Raw genomic sequence first — 24967 nt, 5'->3', positions numbered from 1 at the left:
CCCTCCCTCAGCAGCAAAATGAAAACTTTTGTGCCAAATCCCTCAACACAGAATCTTGGGATTGTTCTCCAATGACAATAACAAATGAGTATTGTTAATGATTTTCAGATTTAGGGCAACAATTCTCACATAAAGCAATTTTTTCCTTGAGATATGCCAAACTACTACTCTCCAGAAAAATGTTTGCATCTTATACTAGGAATTTTCCTCCATACTGTCCAGTACAACTGATCCTACCTTGAGCATAAACCAAAAGAAGAGGCTATTTTTCAGAGAAAATTATGGTAAAGCCAAGAAAACATCTTCTCTTTCTTGTAATTTATTTCCACTTTAACAGAGTTAAGATGATCAGAATCAAAGGAATTTTGTCAGCACAACAGCCTTTATTTTGAAGGCAGAGAGAAGAGGCAAAGCCTTTATTAAGCACCTCTTACTATGGTAAGCACTGGAGATACAAAGAAAGGCAAAAATAGTACCTGTCCTCAAGGACCTCACAATTAAAAGGGGGAGACAACATGTAAACAAACATGTACAAACAAGATTATACATATATATGTATACATATAGGAAAGCTTGGTGGTAATCTTAGAGGGAAGGCATTAGCATTAAAGGGGACTGGAAAAGCTCTGTGCAGAAGGTAGGATTTTAGCTGAGACCTGGAGGAAGCTAGGAGGCCACGGTGAGGAGGAAGAGCATTCTAGACATGAGTGATAAGTCAGTTAAAATGCACGTAGTTCAGAGATACAGTATCTTGTTTAGGGAACAGCAAGGAGGCTGCTGTTGTTGGATCACCGAATACATGAAGGTGAGTGAGGTATAAAAAGACCGGAAAGGCAGGAAGGGGCAAGGTTATAAAGGGCGTTAAAAACCGAACAAATTTTATATTCAATCCTGGTGGTGATTAGGAGCTGTTAAGAGTTTACCGAATGGGAGATAATACGGTAAGGCTTGCTCTTTAGGAAGATGACTTTGATGGCTAAGTGGACAATGGACTGGAATGGGAGAGATCTGAGACAGGGAGCCCAAACATTGGATTACTGCAACAGTCCAGGTGTGAGGTTACAGCCATGTCAAAGCAGCACTGAAATGAAGGTAGAATCTATAGGAATTGGCAACAGATTGGATATAAGGGATTAGCGGAGTCAGGGATGAAACCATAGGCTGTGAACCTGGGTGACTCAGAGGAAGAGTGGCCTTCACAATAATGGGAGATTTGGGAAGAGGGGGCTGGGATAAAGGAACAAATGATGAATTCAGTTTTGGACATGTCTTTGAATTTAAGATGATTATACAACACCCAACTGAGACATTCTGGAGGAGGTTGGAGATGCAAGAGAGAGGTTATGACTGGACAAATAAACCTAAGTATTACGTATATAGAAAAGGAAGAGACAAAGGACCAGGACAGAGCTTTATGAGATGCTGATGGTTAGAGGGTATGCTCTGGATAAATATAGAGCAAAGGAGACTAAGAAGCAGTGAACAAACAGGTAGGAGGAGAACCAGTAGAGAGTAGTGTTATCTAGTGATGGCCTTCTCATGCTTAGCCACAAAAGGGAAAAAGCAGTGGAGATGGACCCATCAAGTGAGTAGTTTTTTGAGGATGGGGGAAACAGAAGTATTGTAGGCAATAAGGAAGCAGCCAGTAAACAGAGATCGAAGATTACAGGGATAGTAGAGATGATAAAGGAGGGAATATGAGAGAGAATAGCAGATGGAATGGGATCATTTGAGAATGTAGAAGGATTTGCCTTGGCAAGGAGAAGGGCCAACTTTTCATGTGAGATAGGGATGAAGGAGGAGATAATTGTAGAAGGAATTTGAGTGATGCAATGAGGAGGAAGGGAAAGGAAGGAACTTCTCCAGCTTCATCTAGCAGTGCAAGAATAAGAATAAAACCAATAGATGGGTAATTGAGAGTTGTTTCAATGCAAAATAGCTAGTTTTTAATCACATTTTTAGATTCTCCAGGTCACTAGTGCCCTCCTACCCCAATTACTTCTTATTAAATTAATTTGTATATATTTCTATTTATTAGACTTATTAGTCAATTTATTTATTTTATATTTCTATTTATTAATTTTATATTATGCTTTTATTTGTCATGTCATCCATTAGAATGCAATCTCATTTTGAGCAGGGATTGTTTCATTCTTTACATTATGCCCTGGAAATACAAGTACAAAGAATGAAACAATTCCTACTCAAAATGAGATTGCATTCTAATGACTGATGTGACAAATAAAAATAAATGTATTTATTGCTTATTTGACACTATTGTTTCCAGACTATTGTTCATCCAATGTCAATTATCTTCTACTTTCTGAAAGAAACACTGACTATTCCCAGTCTTTGTTAGTACCTTCTATATTGCCCTCTAGGACATTCTCTGACCTTTCTGTTCCTCATCCTCTTCTCCATCCCATCCACTGCTATTTGCGTTTATGAACTTCATGCTAAGGTATGAGACTTCCTGACTTTAAAGTTCTTTGACTTCCTCAGTTCTAATAATTTTCATTTCTAATTCTTCTCTGTAAAGCACAGCAAAACCTTGGGACTTGTCATCACTCTGAACTTTGTCATGCCCAAGATCTCAAGACTGAAACCCCCCCATCTCTGCCTGCAATCTTCTGTCCTCCTACTTCTGCCACTTGTGCAGACCTTACACAGTACTTTGTTTTGTAATTCTTTCATGTACTTCACATGTTGTAGCATGAATTCTAGTCATTTGTTTGTCTTAACCCACTCTTAGGTTTTAAGTTCCATCAGGATACATCTTATGTTGATCAAGATAATTTCTATGGTCCCTTTAAGTTCTAAATTCAATGAATCCATCTCACAATATCTAGTGTTGTGTTCTCTGCACAATGTAGGTGTTTAAAAATTGTCCAATGAACTGCCACTTGTAGGGCAGAGAAGCTAGCCTCGCTGAAGTAGAATGGCACCCTAAGGGAGATATGGGAGGTGGCAAGTGTAAGGCCAGTCACTTTCACTTTGCCATCACTTCTGCTACTGCTACCTCTAATTTACCAAAGAAGAAAACCCATGAAACTGAATCTAAGAGTTTTGGAAATAAGAATGTCTCAGACTACTGGCCCTTTTACTTATCTAAGTCTACACAGCCATTATTGTGGGGAGCAGTTACTGTGGAGAAGGGGCCTATCTTCTTCTCCACCACTAATACTGTTTATTGACCATCTACAATCGAGGGGCCCAGAAAATGGTAGCACTTCCAAGACCACTGATCCTGACTCCAGGGTACCCCTTAAGGTCATAATCCCTGGGGAGAAGTGGCCTGGTTATTGTTTCTGTATTACAGCTATTAAAGACCTAGAAAATTAAAGCTCTAACCATCAAAGTCCATGGCATTCAGCAATGAACATGACTTTATCATTAGAAATGACAGCAAAGAAAATTCATTACTGTCTGCTTTCCCACTGTATCCTCTGGGATTTTGCTATTGCTATGGAGAACTATATGTTGATTTTTGAAGGTTTATTTTGTATCTTGCTACTTGTTCTCAAAAGCATTACAAAATGTCAACAGCATCATGCAAGACTGTTCCAAATCACTAAGAATAAGAGAAATACAAATAACAGGCAACATCTCATACCAAGAAAATTGGCAAACGGGACTAGACAATGCTGGAAGAACGGCAAAAGAATCAACACATCATTATATTGCTAGTGAAGCTGTAACATGGTCTAACCATTTTGGAAGACAATATGTAATTGTACTATGAAAATGACAGAAACGTCCATACTCTTGGAATAAAAAATCGCTAGCTTAGGGCATTTGCCTCAAAACATTCAAAGCAGCACTTTTTGTGGCAGAAAAGAAGATGTCCCTCAACTGGCTAAAGTTACTTAAATGTAAGAATGACAGTTATTAAGAATTTAGAGAAACACAGAAGCCTTAGATGAGCCAATGCTAAGGAACAGCAGTAAGCAGTGAATAAGTAGAAACAGAAAAATAATACACACAGCAATAAAACTAAAACTGAATACTAATTCTAGTGACCAAGCTCATCCCTGAGAGATGCGGTAGTGTGACTCTTAGGATTTTTTGTAGAAATGGAAGACTGTGAGCATGGAATAATTCATAGACTGTCACTCAGCTGATGTGTTGGTGAGGTGTGTTGTGAAATGTGAAGTTCATTTTCTGAAGTTTTATTTTTATTCTTTGGTACCAAGGGTAACTTGCTAAGTAGGAGAAGGGGAGTCTAGAACATAATGGGAAATAAAGTACAATAAAAACACAACAAATAAAAATTTAAAAATAAATTAAAGGATGGCTCAAGGATACCAACCTTATTTGAGAGGCAAAAAAATTAGACAATTGGTATATACTGTAAATTGTCAAATTGTCATATCTTTTTTTAAAGAAAAAAATGGAATGTGATCTCCTCAAGGACAAGGACTCTTATTTTTGTCTTTGTATCGCCAGTGCCTAGCATGAAGTAGGTGTATAAAAACATAATTGAATTCAATCAGGGAAGAAAAAGAAATACAGATAAACAGTACGGGATCAGGCTATGAGGCTATATAATAGACAATTCCAATGTAAATTAAGCACAGATGAAATTTTGCACATCAATACAATTTCTTTACTTTGATAGGAAAAAAAGTACTTAATACTCTGAACAGATTAACATGTTTAATCTAAAGCCTCCCCAAGGAAGTTAATATAATGAACAAAACCATTAGGAAATCTAAAGGGCAATGTACATATTAGAATACACTTGACCTAGGTAAGAATAAGATACTTGGTTGAGACATCTCCTTCTCTTTAGTAATCTAGCCATTTTGGTTTTTGCCCCATATCTGTGATTCCTTTTCCTAAAGCCAGGCAGTAACTCTTTTGCAACTTATAAGCTTATTTTCTTTTTTTGGATGGGGGGAGGCAAAGCAATTGGGGTAAGGTGACTTGCCTAAGGTCACGCAGCAAGTAAGTATGTCAAGTGTCTGAGGCCAAATATGATCTCAGGTCCTCCTGACTCAAGAGTCAGTGCTCTATTCACTGTGCCACATAGCTGCCCCACAACTTACAGTCTTAGAGAGTTATCTAGGGGACTGTACCCAAGAGGTACAAAGCCAAAACATTTCAGAGGCAGAATTTGAACTTACTTCTTCCTGGCTCTGAGAACAGTTCTCTATTTACCAAGCCATACTGACTCTGAGACCTATCACACATGTTAAGGATATTTTCTTATCAAAAGATAGATTCTATTTCAAAATCTATTTCAGTAAAGTAATGCCGCTATCTATTATGGTCTTAAGCAAAACTTACGTAGCAAAAAGTCTTTCTGATAATCTACCCTCCTTTTTTTTTTTGGACATTCATTAATCATACCAATTTCAATTAAAAAACAAAAAACACAATATACTCTGTATTTAGCTCGACTATGAACAGAGCACTATGGGAAAGAGATTCAAGAAGACACATTCCAATGCAGTGGAAAAAGCAATGAACTTAGAGTCAAGGGACTGGAGTTCTGTTCCTGACTTTGATGCTCACCAGCAATATGAGCTTGGTTACCTCATCTACTGAGGCTGTTCCCCCAATTGTAAATGAATATTGAAATAAATTATTTCTAAGGTTCTTTTCTATTATAACATTCTATCGTCTACCACTCAAGCTTCCACTTTCAGCAATACTCAGGCCATGACTTGGGCAACTGGGTGCTTCAGTCCTCAGAGTGCTGGCCTGAAGTCAGGAAAACCTGAGCTCAAACATGGCTTCAGACATTTACTTGTTGTGTGACTCTGAGCAAGTCACTAAACACCTTTCTGCCTCAGTTTCCTCAACTATAAAATGCAAATAATAACAGCACCTACATTCCAAGGATGTTGTTTGGCTCAAATGAGATAATCTTTGTAAAGTGCTTTGCAGAGTGCCTGGCACACAGCAGGTATTCAATAAATGCTTGTTCTCTTCTCCTTCCCTCTCATCCCACAGCCAAATTCCACATTCTTTCTATATGAAAGTTCCTCCTACTTCCATATAAAATGTTTATGTTCTGTGTCCTATTCTCCTACGATCCTACAATGTGGGCACCAAAGTAATTCATTAATTCTTTGTGCTAATGTATAATGCCAAATAATAACAGTTAATATCTTAACCTCACCTTTTCATGTTAATAGCTGCCTTCAAATAACCCAAAGGAATGGCTATTTTAGACATTAAGGTCAGGGCAGTAGAGGAATTATTTTTTATCAGGGCACTTTCCTGATACCTTTCCAAAGATTTAATATTTGCTATTATGCTTACATGTAAAGTTAGTACCAAAATATGCCTATATTTCTGGCAGGTTTTTATTGGGAGGGGGGGGAAGGAAGAGGAGAATGCATGAGGAGGGATTTTTTTCCTCCTTAACATAAGAACAAAACCAGCATTAGTATGTAGCATTAGCAGGCACGAGTGTTTAAAATATTCAGTCTTTTTCATTTTCAGTGGACTAAGATTTCAAATTTTTTGCTTTGAAAAGTGAAAAATCCAGCATTCTGTTTTAAACAGCAGAACACTGATTTTATGGGGGACAGATTCCCATCTAACAGAATATTCAAATTGGGAGACATTTCCAACTTCATCTAATTCACTACTCATTTTATAGATTAAGAAATGGAAGCACAGAAAATGAATTGAAAAAATTACCCAGGGGCAGAGCCGGTATTAGAAACCGTGCTTCCTGACTTCCTATCCAGTCATCTTTTTTCAACATCATGTTTTCAATCTTATGGAACTGTGGGGAATGAATTTTAAAGACCATCCCAGATATAATCTACCCACAAAGCATTTTTATAACTCTGAACATAAAGTTACAGCAGATGGTAAAATAGAAGGTATAAGTCTATCAAAGTTCTGAGTTTCTGATTTTTAGCTCTACCTTATCCCTAGTACAATTCTGAATTAGGAGCACCCCTCTGGTCCTTTCTCTTCCCACATTCCCCAATAACAAAATGCCTAAAGAAAACATGCTAGTATATGGGTGACAACTGTAGAACTAAACAGTAATAAACAGCACACTCTTTCTACCTCTGGAGCTATGTGGGAAGTATAAAATGTACATGATGCAGGGAGAAACACTCTGCTGCCTCCCCTTTTGTATCACTATATGAACTCCTTCCACTTATAGAAGTCCTGAGGACAGGACAGAATGCTTGACTGCCAAACAGTTCTTTACCACCTCTAAGGCAGACAGGACATTCCATAGATGGTAGGAAAGTAAAGGTACAAACCTGTGTTATTACTTGCAAGAATACTACTAAAGTTCTTATTTAAATAGCACCTGAAGTTTAACACATCACTTTTCTTGCAACATTCATATGAAAAAGGTGGCAGATGTACTATCCTCATTTTCCACATGAGGAAATTAAAGCATAGAGAGATTATATAAACTGACCATTGTCATATCACAATAAAAATCTCAGAGCTGGGAATTTGAACATAGTTTAATGCTCTTTCAATTGGACCATATTAGTCAGTTCCTACACTGTCATCTAATCACTAGGAAAGGTCAAGATTAATGAATACAAAGGCCTAGTTAACAACAGTTAACTGTTTACATATCTTCTGTCAGAAAAGGCACTAAAACCCAGCACTGTTTGGCACCGTGTTACTTATTTGAAAGATGGGATCTTTATTTCATAAAAGAAGACAGTATATAGAGGGAAGAGAAGTAAAGGCATATCTTTATATTATTCTCTTTATATGAGAAATTACATGATTTTTACAAACACAGTAGGAATTTTAGAATTAAAGGTTTTCCATATATTGTCTCAGTTAATCCTCACAACAACTTGGAGAGATAACTGTTGTCTCCACTTTAGGGATGAGCAAACTGAGACTGAGCTGAGGTGACTTGCTGAAGGTTATATAGCTAACAAGTGTCTGGGGCAGATCTAACTCTGGTCTTTCTGACTTCAAGTTAAACACTTGCATCACTTGGTGCTTCAATTTATATGAAAATCCTAGTTTACATACACATTTAAGTGCATCAATTATTTAAAATGTCCTTACTCCAATGGAAAGTATATAGTATACGTATCATCAGATTTACTGAAACCAAACATATATACTTTATGACTTTACAGGTGGAAATATAGAACCGGGAATTCACTGGTAAGAAATACTTAAAAAGCACACAATATAGTATTTTATACAAGAAAATTTTAATTTAACATAATCAAAGTTTCCTTATTTTTGATTTTAGTATTTTAACATACTGAATAAGTCAAACCACAACTAAGAGGCAAGCATATGAATAAAATTATATATCTTACCTAAATATGGAATGCAAGGTGTCATCTTCAAACTACTAATATAATCTCTAAGTCTTTTGTAATTATCTTCTTTACTCATAACATATTCCAATTTTTCAAAAGTAGTTTTATCTTTTCGACTCAATAACTAAAACAGAGAAAACCATAAAAATATTAATTACGTACTGAATTTTACATTTATTGATGCTTTCACTTAAGTATGAACTAAACTGAATAAATAATAATTTTCAATTCCAAAAACTATAATTCTCATTCTATTGCATTATTTCTCATCTTTGACACAAAAGTTATATTTTTTTCCTTGTCATATTCTTTTAAGGTGTAGGAGTATTTGCATTAAACATTCAATTTTTATAAATTTTGCAGAAATAGGCCAAGAAGTAAAGCAGAATTATATGACTGTCAACCTCTGAGCTGTCAATAACCCTGGCTTTTCTTTACAGGTTGACTTATTAATATACTCATCTTCACAGTTGGATATTAAGTTCAGGGTTATCTTACTTTTGTAAACCACTGCTAGGAAACATTGACATATTGAATCAAAAGCTCAAGGTTTAAAATGAGTCTGAAGCTGGGGTTCTCAAATTTCTTAGTGTTGAGATTCCTTTACACTCTTAAAAATTACTGAAGATCCCTCTAAACAGTTTCTGTATATGTGGGTTACAGAGATACAAATATTTTAATATTTTATAAAAACAATTTTGATCTGGTGGATGCCCTGAAAAGGTCTTGGAAACCCCCAGAGTCCCTTAGAAATGACCATACTTTAACAATTGCTGTTCTATAGAATTTTACATTATGTTGTTGTTGTCAAGATGTCAAGTACAGCTGTGCTGACTAGACAAGTCTGGGCTGTGGCTGTGGGGAGAAGGAGCTAAGCTAGCACATACCTGCAGAGTGCATAGCAAGGGACATGGACCCCGCTGACTGTGGACATTTGCAAGAGAACAGGGTCCCTGGTTTTAGTTTCAGGGCAGAGAGGGTAGCTGTAGTTGGCAGTCGCCAGAGGGACCACAAGGAGCAAGATCAATTGTGGAAGAGTGGTGCTGGGGGCCCCACCCATGGCTTAGGAGTGGAGAGGACAGTCCAAGGTTGGGCCCCAAGACAGACCTCAGAAAATAGTAATAGGAAGGACTTGAGACTTGGGGCATCATTCCCCATACCTTGGGACTACAACTTGATTATACTAATAGTTGCTCTAAACAAAAGAAAACAATAAATAAATAAATAGATACATAGATAGATTAATAAATGAATGGAAATTAGTAAGCAAAGGAGAAAGAACACAGCCATAGATAGCTACTATGGGGATAGAGAAGATCTGGATTAATATTCAGAGGAAGATAATGGAGCTAAAAGAGCTACTCTCCTTCAAATGAGAAGTGTCAAGTGGTCCCAAGCACAAAAAGATTTCTCAGAAGAACTTAAAAAGGACTTTAAAAATAAAATAAGAATGAGGAAAAATTAGGGGAAAAAAGCAATCAAAGAAATTCAAGAAAATTATGAAAAGAAAGTCAACCAACTTGAAATAGAGAATAAAAAACTTAAGAAAAATAATTCCTTGAAAAGTAGAATTGGGCAAGGGGGAAGCTAATGACATTCTAAGACACCAAGAAATCATAAAACAAAATCAAAAAATGAAATTCTCTGAAACATCTCATCAGAAAAACAACTGATCTGGAGAAGAGATCAAAGAGAAATAATCTAAGAACAGTCAGGCTACCAGAAAATTACGATTAAAAAAAGAACTTTGATACAATATTAAAAGAAACTATCCAGGAAAATTGCCCTGAAGTTCTAGAACAAGAAGGCAAAGCAGAAATAGAAAAAATCCAGCAATCACCACCTAAAAGAGATCCTACGAAGAAAACTTATAGGAATATCATAGTCAAGTTTCAAAGCTTCCAAGTTAAGGAGAAAATAAGGGAAGCAACAAGGAAAAAAAAAGCTTTTTTTTAAATTTTTTTTCTTTTTGGCAGGGCAATTGGGTTTAAGTGACTTGCCCAAGGTCACACAGCTAGTACATGTGTCAAGCGTCTTGGGCCACATTTGAACTTAGGTCCTCCTGACTCCAGGGCTGGTGCTCTACTCACTGCGCCACCTAGCTGCCCCCCCAAAACATTTTAAATATCATAGGGCTACAACAAGGATTATACAAGACCTAGCAGTTACTATGCTGAAGGACCATAGGTCTGGGAATACTATATTCCATAGAGCAAAAGAACTGGGGTTACAACCAAGGGTAGCTTACCCAGAAAAGTATAATCCTGAATGAAAAAAAAAAGATATAGAACAAACTCAAAGACTTTCAGGTTTTTGTGACAAAAAAACCTAGAACTTAAGGGAATTTTTTACTATTAACATTCAGCAGAAATATAAGGTAAAGATTAAGGACTAATTATGAGGAACTCAATAAGGTTGTTTACTTCATGTATTAGCAGTACTCTTATGATTGTCATTATTTGGGTAGTTTAAAAGAACGGTGTGGACTAAGCTGAGTATGATGAGATGATTCTAAAAAAACTAAACAGACAAAAAGGAGCAATAATCTCATACAAACGAGGCATGAAAGAACTGATACAGAAGAAGCTAGTGGGGGTAGTGGATGGTGCTTGAACCTTATTCTCATTGGGAATGGGTTAAAGAAAGAACATATAAATCTAGAATGGTGTAAAAGTCTTATCAATTCAGAAAGAAATAAGAGGGCAAGGGGATAAGGTGGAGGGGAAGAGGATATGGGAAGGACTTTTAGAGAGGTAGGTAGGTTAAGGAATAGGTGGGCAAGGTAGCAGGTAGAAGTAAAGCAGAGGAGTGAGGAGAGACAGGGTAAATAGGCTGAGAAGGATAGAGAGAAAAAATAGGAAGGAAGAAAATACACAACAAGTAATTGTAGCTTAGAATGTGAATGGGACGAATTTATTCATAAAACAGAAATGGAGAGCAGATTAAACATTTAAATTCAACAATATGTTGCTGTCAGGAAACATAAAAATGTGGTATACACAAAAAGATAAAATAAAGGGCAGGAGTAGAATTTATTACATAAAAAAACAGGGGAAGTAATCATGATTTCAGACAATGTTAAAGTTAAATTAGATTTAATCAAAAGTGGAAATAGAGAAACCACGCTGTTGTTTTAGACCATTTAAAGTACATAGACAGTATAAAACACCTGAATGTATACTGGACAAAACAGGCACAGGAGCTGTATGAACATAACCATAAAACACTTTTTGTACAAACTCAGATTTAAATAATTTAAGTAATATTTATTGTTCATGCATAGGTACAGCCAATATAATTATTAAAATGACAATTTCACCTAGTCTATTTATTCAATGTCATCCCAATTAAATTACTAAAAAATTATTTTACTGAATTAGAAAAAATAATAATAAAGTTCATTTGGAAGAATAAAAGGTCAGGAACTTCAAAGAAATCAAGAAAAAAAGATGTAAATGAAGTAGATTCAGCAGTATCAGCCCACAAAACTATATTATAAGGGAAAGCATTGTTGAAGTGTAAAAAGGATAATTTTGATTATTTTAAATTAAAATTTTTTGTATAAATAAAACCTATGTAGGCAAGAATAGAAAGAATGCAGAAAGCTGGGGGGAAACTTTCATAGAGAATCTCTCAGACAGTATGTGATAGCATTAGAATTTTGCTGTGGTGTAGGAAATGATGAGCTGGTTGAATCAGAAAAACATGGAAAGATGCTATCTACCTTCAGAGAAACAGATGACAGGTGGAAATAAGCACAGTATGTCTTACATATATGTGTAAGAGTGAGTATGTATATTTTATAGATATCTATGTATATTCATATATATCCATGCTTAATTGTAGCCTTCTTTAGGGTGAGAGAGGAGGGAGGGGGAAAATAAAGTAAAAAGTGCACAGCACAGAACAAAAGAAAACCAACAAGGAAGAAAAGCCAGGCAGCTTTAAAAACAATGTGTAGTATTTATTATATAGGTTTTCTTGAAATGGGAATTTATTGTTTTATACTGAATGCCCTCTTATGGTCTGCTGCATACACGGCAATGTTATTTTCTCATTTTGTATTTAAGTTTAAAATAAAAAATATGAAAGCATAAAATAAATAAATAACTACATTAAGACTTACAAGTTAAATGCCCCTACCAATACCTAAGAAAAGGAGAAAAATTAATCATATTCTCAAACAAAAGATATGTCCACAATAATATAACCCCACCTCTGCTTTTTTTCCTAAACAAATGACTTGAAGGAGCTGTTGTTGTCCAGTCCTGCTCAAAGCAGCCTTGAAGAACAAGGAGGGCAGGAGGGAGGGGAGTTTTCAAGCTCAAGGGAAAGGAAAGCTGGGAGGCTGGACTGCCACATCTATTGGGAACTGAAACATAAACAACACCTGGACAACACCTGATTAAAGTAATATGAGACGTGTCTTGATTAAGTTTAATGCTTTGCTGCACACTTTGGTACTGAGGCAACAAAAACACCATGACAAATATATTGTAAGGTCAGATTTGGAAGGAATTATAGAGGCCGTTAAGTACAACTCATTCATTTTACAGAAGAGGAAAGGGTCTCAAGAGGCAAGATTTGAACCTAGCTCTTCCTGACTCTAGGTCCATTACTCTATCTGGTATACTAAGTGGTCTTATTTTAGATAAAACAAATTCCAACATTTTTCAGATCTAAAATTAAGGAACAACATCAAAAAATCAACTAATAATGTAGAAATCTAATTTCGTGAAAACTAAGAGGTAAATTACTCAAAAAATTTAGAAAATACTGTCTCACACATAGTTAGCATTTACTATTTGCTGAGTTGAAATTATTTAAATAGGAGGTGACTGTATATTCCACAAAATGCAGTAATGTGAACGTAGAAAATGTAAAACTCAATCTTCTAGTATTGTTATTTTATTTTGCTCATTAAAAATTAGAATACACAGTGGTGTCATAGAGAGAATACTCTATATTGCACAGTCAGATCTGAGTTTGCCTTCTGGCTTTCCAATGTACTTTGGGCCAGACCTTGAAAACCTCTGACCTTCAATTTCCTCATCAATAAAATAAAGCAAATAAACTAGATAATTTAAAAGTCACCACCAATGCTAATATTCTAGGATGATAGTGCCACATAAAATGTTACCAGTAAATAGCGTGTGACTGGACAGCACCTTAGCCTCATAGTCAGAAAAACCTCAGTTCAATCTTGTTTCTGACAGAGTCTGTATCCATGGGCAAGTCACTTAAATTCTTAGTATTTCATATGCAAATGTCTAAACAAAAAACTGCGAGCAGCTGATTTATATTGGTAGGTCTAAAGTGACATGATTTTACTAGTGAAAATAAAAATCTGTAAAATATTGCCTATAGAAAACAAGGGTATTTTAATCAGAAGCACTTTTTTTGATACTCTGTGAATTTTCCTCTAAATTTGCACAACTGAAAGAAAATGGGCAGGGGGAGGGGAGAGGGATTGATAATTTTCTACTGATTAATACGAAACATTATATTGTTAAACAACTGTCATGTGCATGTAACAAAATTCTGCTGGGAATAATTTTCTCAAAAGCAATCAACAGACCACTAACAAACTAAAGTCAATAAGCCTGGCTTCTTATCCTAGCTCTGTCACAAATTAGTTGTGACTTTAGTCATGACACAATCTCTGGGCTTCAATTTTTCCTGATGTAAGGTTAGACTCGAAGATATAATTTCAAAGGTCCCTGCTTAACCTACGGAACAAGGAAAATTCCTTCGGAAGATGAGATAGGTTTATAGAAAACCTGAATATTTTGTATAACTACAAAGCCATTTTAAACTATCTTTTCTGTAAGTTAGTAAATTACTCCTGACACTAAAAGACATTTATAGACACTTTAAAGTAGACAAAGCGCTTTGAATATATTAACTCACATCATCTTCACAACAGACCGATGAGGTAGGTAAGTGAGCCAAGGCCTCAGAAAAGCCAACTGTCTAGAAACTAAAGATTGTTTTATTCGTGGTATTTGTATACATAGTACCTAGAAACCAACATGCAGAAGGCACTGCATAAATACTTTCTGATTGACTGTGTGCTCAGGGTCACATATTAAGTGAGCATTAGAGAAGATTGATCTGAACCCAAGTCTCTGCTAATGGTAAAACCAGCAGTGTGCTTCAATGAACAAGTTTTTATTAAGTGCCTGGTATGCAGCAGGCACTGTGCTAAGCACAGGGGATATACAAAAAGGCAGAAACAGCTACTGCCCTTAGCATTTATGTAGTACTTTCAGAAGCTCACAGTCTAATGGGGGAAATGAGTGAATAAATGGACCAAAGACACACACACAGCAGAATGAAAGTAGCCTTCAAAGGGAGCAGCAGTAGGCAGAAGGTGGCATCTATTTGACTTTGGAAGGAAGCCAGGCAAAGATGAGGAGGGAGAGCTTTCCAGGCATGAGGAAGAGTTGATGTAAAGGCCTGGAGACAGGAGATGGCCTTCTGAGCTCGAGGAGCAGCAAGGAAGCCAACATAGCCAGATGACAGAGGGCTTGGAGGAGCATCAAGTGTAAGAAGACTGGTACCCCAAGGCCTGACCATGGCACAAGCTCTGTAAAAGTCCTGTCAAGTGAGAAGAGTTTCAGGTAGAAGCCATTCATATATCTATTTCCAAGGGCCCGTGGAGCTAAAGGCCAGAGTTTAATCACTAAGTGGGCCATAGGGTGATGAAATTTTAGGGCAAACAAATCTCTCAAAGACCATCTCTTAAGCCAAGAACTGATCAGTGGAGGAAGCAAGCACGCTGATTAAATTACAGATCATTGAAATATTGAAGTATAGTTTTAAAAAATACTCACTGCCCATGTTTTAGTTAGTCTGAAGATGGGGGCACTTTGTAAACCAGACACCACTGCCATAAGTGCATGGAGGTTATTTAATTCATACAATTTCTGAAAAATAAAAAAAAAGAATTGAAAAATAAATGGCATCAGTAAAACCATTTTAAATTACATACATTGAATGATCCTTTAGACAAATATCATTTGCTTTGCAGTTTAAAATTGTAAAGCTATCTATTTTCATAATGGAAAAAAGGCCATCTGATAAAATACAGCATATCGATAAACAATCAATAGTCACTAAAACAAAGAAATACATAGAAAATTCTTAAAAATTTAAGGAGGGCACAAACAAAAAGGGCAACTGTCACTATATCAAATTTAATAAATAACTTTAAAAAACAAACTCACAGAAATTCATGGTTTTATAGAAAATCCTCTTTTTTGTTCCTTGTTAACTAGAATGTTTGTTGACAAATTCATAATAAAAATTTAATTAAAAAAGAAAACTCTTAGCAGGTGACACAGTCTTTAATTACCTGGCAATGTAATATTCTAAGTACCATACCAAAAATAATGATAGGAGCCAGAGAACTGAAAAAGATCTCAAAAGATAGGCAAGTGAATTTCTAAACCATAAGAAATGGACAGTGGCTTGTTTTCTTGTGGAGGATCTCTAGAAATAGAAACTCTACAGTCTCGATTATTTCCCCATTATGGGTACTCAGTAGAATTTACTGATTTAAATTATATTTTCTCAATGTAGAGAAAGCCTTCTGGCTGAAGCAAGACAGAGTTCACCTAGAAGCCAAGAAGGCCTGGTTTTATTAAGTACTTAATCTGTGCCAAGCATCGTGGAAAGTGCTGGTAATAAAAACAAAGGGAAAGACAGTCCTTGCTCCCATGGAACTCAAAGTCTACATAAACACATAAACAACAATATGCAAAAAAACTATGCACAGGATAAGTTGGAAGTAATCAACTGAGGGAAATCATCAGAATTAAAGGGGCATCAGGAAAGGCTTCCTATAGGAGGTAGGAGTTTAGCTGGGAAGAGTGGGGACGGAGATGAAGAAGGAGAACATTTAAAGTATGGAGAACAGCTAGAGAAAATGCCTGGGTCTGAGAGATAAGAGTATCCTGATGGAAGAATAGCGAGGAGGCCAGTGTCACTGGCTCACAGAGTATGCTGGGGAGGAAAAGAAGGTCTAAGAAGACTGAAAAGGTGTGGTTGTGAAAAGGTTATGAAGGGCTTTGAATACCAAAGAGAGGATTTTATATTTCATCGTGGAGATAATAGGGAGCCACTGGAACTGAGGAGAATGACACGGTCAGACTGGCACTTCTGGAAGATCAGTTTCACAGCTGCGGGGAGGATGGATTGGAATGGGAAGAGACTTATGATAGGGAGACAAACAGGCTATCGCAAATGTACAGCTCTGAAGTGATGAGGGCCTGCAGGAGGGTGGTGGCCAGAGAAGGGGCATTGGTGTGAGATATTAAAGAGGTAAAATCAACAGGATTTGACAACAGATTGAATTTGGAGAGTGAGAAATCAAGAACTGACATCTAGTTTGTAAACCTGGGTGAGGAGGATGGTTGTACCCTCAATAGTAAAAGAGAAATTAAGAAGATGGGAGGGTTTTGGGGAAAAGATAATGAGTTTAGTCTTGGACACGATGAGATTAAGATGCCTACGGCACATTCAGTTTGAGATGTCTGACAGCCATTTAGAGATTCAAGGCAGGAGATCAGAAGACAGTTGAGAGCAAAGAGATTTGTGAATCATTAGCACAGAAGAGAAAATAAAAATTAAATCCTTGGCAGTTGATGTAATTACTAAGTAAAATAGCAGAGAGGGAAAAGAGAGGAGAGCCCAGCAAGATACCTACCTTAACATCCAAATCCTTCCTTAACCTCTCAGCACTCAAGGCAACTCTCTAAGATACTGTTGGTAAGCATACATTCTATTGTATTACCCATCACCTGAGAGTTCCCGCCCAGCTAACTCTATATGGAAGGGAAGGGAATAAGCATTTATTAAGTCTATTATCGAGAGGCACTTTGCCAAGTGCTTTACAAATATTATCTTATTTGATCCTCACAACAACCCTGGAAGGTAGGTGCTATCATTATCTCCATTTTACAACTAAAGAAGCGGTTAAGTGACTTGCCTAGGGTCACACAGTTAGTAAGTATCTAAGACCTAATTTAAAATTCAGGTCTTCCTGACTTCAAACCCAGTGTTCTATCTACTGTGTCGTCAGCTGCCTCTACTTGATAAATCCTGTCAGAAATACAAATTTATAAGGGGTAATGCCTATAAAGGAATGTCCTTTTCTGACTGGTTGAACAGAATTAAATGGAGCAAAATGAAATGTGTGAAGTTTTACAAATATGTATTTTGAAGTAGTCTATAGTAAAGTCTTTCTTATCCTGTTTTTGTAATGTTTTTATTTACTTCATAGTTCAGAACCTGTTATCATACATGAATTCTCATCTATCAGCTAGTGGTAAATTGATACATTCTTCAATGGAATCAATCTCATCAATTTGTATGCTTAGTCCCTTGGTGCTGATTTCTCATTGTTTTATGTGGTTTTTACCCAGATCCTCCTGTAAAGCTGTAGATGTATCTAAGGTGCTACAGGATTAATTCTAGATCTTACAAATTGAGAAGCAACTTGTTATAGCAAAAGACTAATGAATTTTATGGCAGAAAGACCTAGGTTCAAATACCCCTTGAGACACTCTTTAGCTTAGCTATGTCTCCCTGTCATCAACATAAGGCTAACAACACCTGGAGCACTCTCCTCACGGAGTTAATGGGAGAAACAAATGAGAATGTATGAAAAGTACTTTGCAAACCTCAAGGCAGCCATATAAACACCAACGATGCCAGTGCATCACTTGAACATTGTGTCCATTATGCCTTGCTAATTAACCATGACATTCTTTTTCGATTCATACATTTCCTGAAAATTATTCCTTCTATCACTTCTTATGCATATTCAGCATTGATATATTTTAGCCTTACATCCCATCCGCAACATGAGTCTTTGTTGCCCTCTGAGTCACCCACGATTTTGATTCTCTGGAGATTGTGGTAATTTGAAACCTTATGAAATTCATGGGATAAAACTTGTTTAAAAAAATATGGATTTTTGTGTCAAGGCAAAGTTCAAGATCCTTATTGTGGTCAAGAACACGATCTTACCAGTCACCCAGATTGATGATTTCAGAGTCAGCCATCCTCCTTATTTTACACACCTCACATATTCAGTTGCCAAATCAGAGTTAAAAATGTCAAAGAACTTTATATATGAACCTGGAAGTAGTTGGCAACTAGTGGAATTTACTGAATAAAAAGGCAACACGGTCAGACCTACCTTTAGGAAATTCACCAGTAGCTATGTGGAGAATAAGACTAGAGTGCGGAGAGACTTGAGGCAAGAAGATAAATTAGAAGGCTCTCTCACTAGTCTAAGTTCTGGGGTACGTAATGGAAGACTGAACCAGGACAATGGTTTTTATTTAAACTGAAAGATGCTACCAAGTTTTTTGGAATTAACTATCATTTTTATGCTGATAATTCTCAAATCTACTTATTCAGCCTAAACTCTCTGCTGACCTTTCAGTCTTGCACCTTCAACTGGATGTCTTATAGGCAACCCAATCTCATCATGTCCCAAACTAAACTCATAATCTTTTTCCCAAACCCTGTAGCTATTCAAACTGAGAGAACCGGATGTACGTTATTCAGCTGCTTTAGTCATATCTGACTCTTGGTGGCCCCATTTGGGGTGTTCTTGGCAAAGATACTGGAGTGGTTTGCCATTTCCTTCTTCAACTCATTTTACAGATGAGGAAACTGAAACAAACAGGGTTAAGTGACTTGCCCAGGGACACACAGCTAGTAAGTGTCTGAGGCCTGATTTGAACTCAGGAAGATGAGTCTTCCTGATTAAAGGCCCAGTACTCTATCCATTGTGTAGTTACTTCCCAGGATTATTGTCGGGAACAAATGAAAAAAAAAAAAAAAACATGTGAAAGGTTTTGTAAATTTAAAGCACAAATTCTAGCTTTTATAATATTGTTGTTACTATGTGGCTGGTTTCCATGGAAGACAGTTTCTCTGGGGAGGTAGGCTATCTTTCCTGTTCCTTTCCCTCCCCCTCCTCTACCCATTGAAAAGATAAGAAGTACAATACCCATTATACATATAAAGTCATGCAAAACACATTTCCACAGTAGCCATGTTGTGGGGAAAAAAAGAGAAAGTGAAAGAAACTATGCTTCAATCTGCACTCAGTGTTCAGCAGTCTTCTTTCTATAGGTGGATAGCATTTTTCATGGTAAGTCCTTTAGAATTATGACTGATTAATGTACTCATCAGAGTACCTAAATCTTTTACAATTAACTGTCATTGCAATACCATATCACTGTTACTGTTTACAATGTTCTCCTAATTCTGCTCACTTTACTTTTTATCAATTCATAAAGGTCTTCCCAGGCTTTTCTGAAACCATCTACTGCACCATTTCTTACAGAACAATGGTATTCCATTACAATCATGTTATCACAACTGGTTCAACCATTCCCCAATGGGCATCCTCTCAGTTTACAACTCTTTGCCACCGTGTGTGTGTGTGTGTGTGTGTGTGTGTGTGTGTGTGTACATACACATATACTATTGCTATAAATATTTTTCACATATGGATCCATCTCTTTTACTTTGATCTCTTTGGGATATAATCTAATAGCTAGGTTTTTTTTAAGCTTTTATTTAGTGTTTTATTTTCCCCCAGTTACACGTAAAAACATTTTTTAACATTTGTTTTTAAAACTTTCAGTTCCAAATTCTCTCCCTTTTTCCCTGCCCACCCCCCACTCCATTGAGAAGGTAAGCAATTCCACATAGGATATACGTGTGTAATCATGAAAAACATTCATAATAGTCATGTTGTGAAAGAAAACACAGACAAGAAAAAAAATCAAGAAAAGTTAAAAAAAAAAAAAGTATGCTTCAATCTTCATTTGGCCACCATCAGTTCTTTCTGTGGGAATGAATAGTTTTTCATCATAAGTCCTTCAGAGTTGTCTTGGATTACTGTATTGCTGAGAATAGCTAAGTTACTCATAGCTGATCATCTTAAAATATAGCTGTTACTTTGTACACAGTACATTTCACTTTGTACTAGCTCATGTAAGTCTTTCCAGGTTTTTCTGAGAGAATCCTGCCCATCATTTCTTATAGTACATTAGTATTCCATCATAACCACATACCGTGACTTGTTCAGCCATTCCCCAATTGATGGGAATCCCCTCCACTTCTAATTCTTTATCCCCAGAAAAGAGCTGCTATAAATATTTTTGTACATATACGTCCTTTTCCTTTCTGTTTTTTATCCCAAGTGGTACTGCTAGGTCAAAGGGTACCCATGGTTAATAATAAGAAAAATGCAAATCAAAACTGCTTTGTGGTTTCATCTCACATCTAACAAACTAGCAAAGTTGACAAAGACAGGAGATGTTGGAAGGGCTGGTTGTTGGTTGAATTGTGAATTGGTCCAACTATTCTAGAAAGCAATTTTTATTATGCTAATAAAGTGACTAAAAGGTCCCTACCCTTTGATCTAAATAGCCAATTGATAAGTTCAAAGGAAGAAAGAAAGGTCCTACAAATACTAAAATATTCATAGCAGCACTACACAGAGTATCATAACTATATTTTTAAGGAAGAACCCAGAAAGTAGACTGAAGGCCACACAACAGACAGGCTAGAGATCTGTTCCTAAACAGATAGCCTTGCGATATTAGACTACTACATTCCCATTTCAGGCTTTAAGACACACAGAAACTACATTTCAGGTGAAAATAAAACATCTCTAAATTAGCAATTGGCCATTAAAGCAGAGCCCAAAAGTTGTTTTTTTAAGTTTCTTCTGTCAAAATACATATCAAGTGATTAGAAAAAAATATATAACAGAATAAACATACCAAATGTAAAATATATAAGATGGGTTAAGAAAAAATAAGTCAAAGAATCTAGTTTAGGAAACATTAAAATGAATTTGCATTAGAAGTGGATCCTAAAATGTTAGAGCTAGAAGAGACCTTGGAAATTACGTGGTGCGACCTCCTCATTTTTCAAATTAGGAAACTGATACCCAGGAGTGAAGCAACTGGCTCAAGTTTCTCCCAAGTTGAGTGCTCTTATCAATTCACCATGAACAACAATCAAGTAGGCATCAGAGCTGAACAAAAAGGGCTGAACTGGAAAGGCTTATCTAGAAACATTTCTAAGATTTAACTCAAATATAAGGAAACCCTCATGTAAGCCCCAAAGCAAAGAAAAAGATTCCTTACCTTTGCAGTTTTAATATAATGACTCAAAACTTCTGCTCTGATTTTTAATGTCTGTGCATGAAGGATCTCTCGAACTACCCAAAAGCTTACCTAAAAAAAGAACAAAGACAACTGAAGGAAAAGGCTGGTTGTTCAAGTCATGTAAAATTAAATCCAAAAGACTAATCTACTCCCTAAATAATGGTATGACCTAATATAAAAAGCCCTGTACTTGTTTGGGTCAGAAGGTCTTTGTTTGAATTCTTTCTGCTTTACCTACTTCAGTCATAGATTTATCAACCTTGGATCATAGATTTAGAGAGAGAAGGGATCTCAGAGGCTATTCAGGCCAGCCCACTCATTTTACAAATGAAGAAGGCCCCAGTAGGTTAGTTGATTTTCCCAAGGTTACGAAGAGTCTTTAAGGTGAGATTGAATCTAGGTCCTCTGATTCTACATGGTCTTCCTTGTTAGAAGCAATAACAGTTAATAGTAATAATAGCAGCTAGCATTTATGTAGCACTTCAAGGTTTGCAAAGTGCCTTATAAATATCACCTCATCCTATTTTCACAACAACCCTCGGCCAAAGGTCCTATTATTACTCTGATTTTAAAATCGGGGAAACAGACAGCTATTAGGTGATTTGCTCAAAGTCCCACAGCTATTAAGTGTCTGAGGCTGAATTTGAACTCAGATCTTTCTGAATCCAGGTCCAATGCTTTATCCACTGACCTCTCTAACTACTTCTAGTCAAATAAGTTAATGTATATAAAAATGTATATAAAAGCTGTCAACTGAAAATCATAATTAAAATGTGATATACTAAAGAATTAGAGAATCTCAAAGTTGGAAGAGACTTTAGCAACCATTAAGTTTCAACCCATAACTGACCAAGAATCCCCTCTTCTACTTCATTAACTAGTAGTCATCCAGCCTATTGTCAAAGACCTCCAATATGGAGGAACCCATCAATTCCAAGGCAGCCCATTGTGATACTGCATTGCTCTCCTAGAAGGGTTTTCCCTACAATGAATTTAAATTTGCCTCTTAGCAGAATTCCTAGTTTTGCCTTCTAGGGTCAAGTAAAACAAAAGTCAAGTCCCTGTGGTCCCAAGAAGAAGACAACTAATTACACTTTCACACAGCCTTCCTAAGTCTTCCCTTCTTTAGGATAAACATCCCTAGTTCCCTCCATCAATCCTTAAATGGCATGGTCCCGAGGCCCTGCTGCAACCTGACTACTCTCCTCTGGATAGTCTACAGATCATCAATGTTTTTCCTAAAGTTCAGTGCCCAGAAATGAAAACAATAACCCAGATATAACATGACCATGGTATGGTAGACTGTGACTACTATCTTCATTTTTCTAGACCAGGGGTGGGGAACCTGTAGCCTCAAGGCCACAGGTTCACCACCTCTGGTCTAGACACTCTGCCTTTCTTAATGTACCTAACTCTTTTTTTGGCTACCCTGTCATACTCTTTAATCATACTGAGCTTATAATCTACTGTAACACACTTCAACTGAACTGCTACCTAGCTACATCTCCCTTGTACTTTTGTTTGTTTTTGTTTTTTGGCAGGGAAATTGGGGTTGAGTGACTTGCCCAAGGTCACACAGCTAGTACATGTGTCAAGTGTCCGAGGCTAGATCTGAACTCAGGTCCTCCTCACTCCAGGGCTGGTGCTTTACTCACTGCGCTACCTAGCTGCCTCTCCCTTCCCTTGTACTTTTGAAGCAGATTTTGAGTCCAAGTACGGAATTTTACTTTAAACATCATTAAATTTTAAAAATATTTCACTGAGATTTTTTTTGGATGTTTACTCTGTTATCCAATTTGTTATCTATCCCTCTCACCTTTTTGTCATCTGCAAATCTGATAAAACTTTGAATCAACACCTTTATCCAAGAATCGTTATTATTTCTGTATCATTTGGTCACTGTTGAAAACCTTGCTCTTTGTATTTCAAACAGAAGTCAGTTTGAAAATTTACACATTACTTTTTCCATGCATTTTTCAGGCACCCACTCAACTCTGATGCTTCTTCCATTTCTTTATTGTTTCAGGACACCTTTCATACCTTAAATTGCATATGTATTCACCTAGACATCTTTCATCTGGACTACTACAACCTGAGGTGCCCTTCTTCTTAGTCCCAAGAACCCTAGAAGATTGTTACAACTATCTTCTACACATGTAAATTATTTACCCTGCTCTTTGATTTTTCTTATATTCAAATCAAGGTCGTATGGCCTTCTCATCAGGACCTCTGTCCAGGTCCCCTCTCCCATTGGTGAGTTCCTCCCAGAACTTCCATTCTGAGGAGAGGCCTCAGGACAGCCATACTTTATTTTCCTGGCTCTGCTTCTCTCTGGCCTTTGCCATCATGCCTCAGCTGCCTTCTCACCTTGGAACTTCCCTCAGAGTCTGAATGGCCATTTCATCCTGGAATTGTTCTATCCCTCTGTGTCTCTCTTAACCCACAGATGAATTCCTGTCAGGGCTTTCATTTTGGGGAGGGACCCAAGCCACCATGCTTCATTACTACCCTGTTTCTGCTGCTCCCCACTTTCCTGACTTTGCCAACATGCTCCCATGTGGATACTTCTCCCTTCCCTCTGTAACTCCTTTTATGTGTTTTCCCCTATACAAATATAAGCTCCTTAAGGGGAGGGAATTTCTTTCTGCTTGTATTTGAATCCTCATTACTTAGTACAGTATCTGGCACAGAGTAAATAATAAATAAATGCTTGCTGACTGACCATACCATCCCTTATGTATACTGTATAGAATTCAAAATTATTTACTAAAGCTGAATAGTATTACAGTTTTCCAAGTATTTTCAAACATTAATATTTACTCATTGAATGACAGATAAGTACATTAAAGGAAACATAGATGATTTACCCAAGACAACGAAGTAAGTTCATTTGCTGAATATTAATTGTAAGTTTCCTCTTCTAAGTTTTAGTCAAAAGAGTAAAACTGGAAGGGTCTGTACAGGTAAGTCTAATCTAACTCCCTCACTTTGAAGATGAGGAAACTGAGGCACAGAGAGGAGAAAGTAAAATGACTTGCCCAAGTGACGGTGTCAAGGTTTTAGCCCATCTTCTGACTGCCAGTACAGCTCTCTCTCCGCTGCACCATGGTCACATTTGTTGTTTAGTTGTTTTTAGCTGTGTCTAACTCCATCTGGGGTTTTCTTAGGAAAAATACTGGAATGGTTTGCCATTTCTTTCTCCAGCTTATTTTAAAAATGAAGAACCGAAGCAAAAACAACAAGTGACTTGCCCAAGGTCACACAGCTAAGAAATGTCTGAGACCAGACTTGAACTCAAGTTGACTCCAGGCCAGATGCTCTATCCATTGTGCTACCATATGCTCATGGTTATGATTACTCTAGCTTAATAATAACTGAGATGTATAAGAAGTAGATTTATGACTACTATGTTACTCCAATATGCTTTTAAAATGAAAATAAATTTGTCAGGAGACAATCATTAAAACCAAAGAA

General features: G+C 36.8%; 1 protein-coding gene across 3 annotated transcripts in view; it reads right to left on the bottom strand.

Moving 5' to 3' along the window:
• RALGPS2 (Ral GEF with PH domain and SH3 binding motif 2) overlaps positions 1–24967 on the bottom strand; it is a 215661-nt gene that overhangs the window by 90542 nt on the left and 100152 nt on the right. For all 3 annotated transcript variants that reach the window (XR_005010290.1, XM_036758284.1, XM_036758285.1), the window contains exons 6-8: positions 21473–21562; positions 15122–15214; positions 8283–8409 (exon numbers count right to left, since the gene is read on the bottom strand). Coding sequence is in view for 2 of the 3 variants with exons in the window: in XM_036758284.1 (XP_036614179.1) it covers positions 8283–8409; positions 15122–15214; positions 21473–21562 (310 nt within the window). In the remaining variant the exon portion in view is untranslated. The remainder of the gene's footprint in view (positions 1–8282; positions 8410–15121; positions 15215–21472; positions 21563–24967) is intronic.

This window comes from Trichosurus vulpecula, chromosome 4 (genome assembly GCF_011100635.1).
Source record: "Trichosurus vulpecula isolate mTriVul1 chromosome 4, mTriVul1.pri, whole genome shotgun sequence".
Taxonomy (NCBI): domain Eukaryota; kingdom Metazoa; phylum Chordata; class Mammalia; order Diprotodontia; family Phalangeridae; genus Trichosurus; species Trichosurus vulpecula.
The sequence above is the reverse complement of the archived record's forward strand: the minus strand, read 5'-3'. Positions and strand labels throughout refer to the sequence as shown.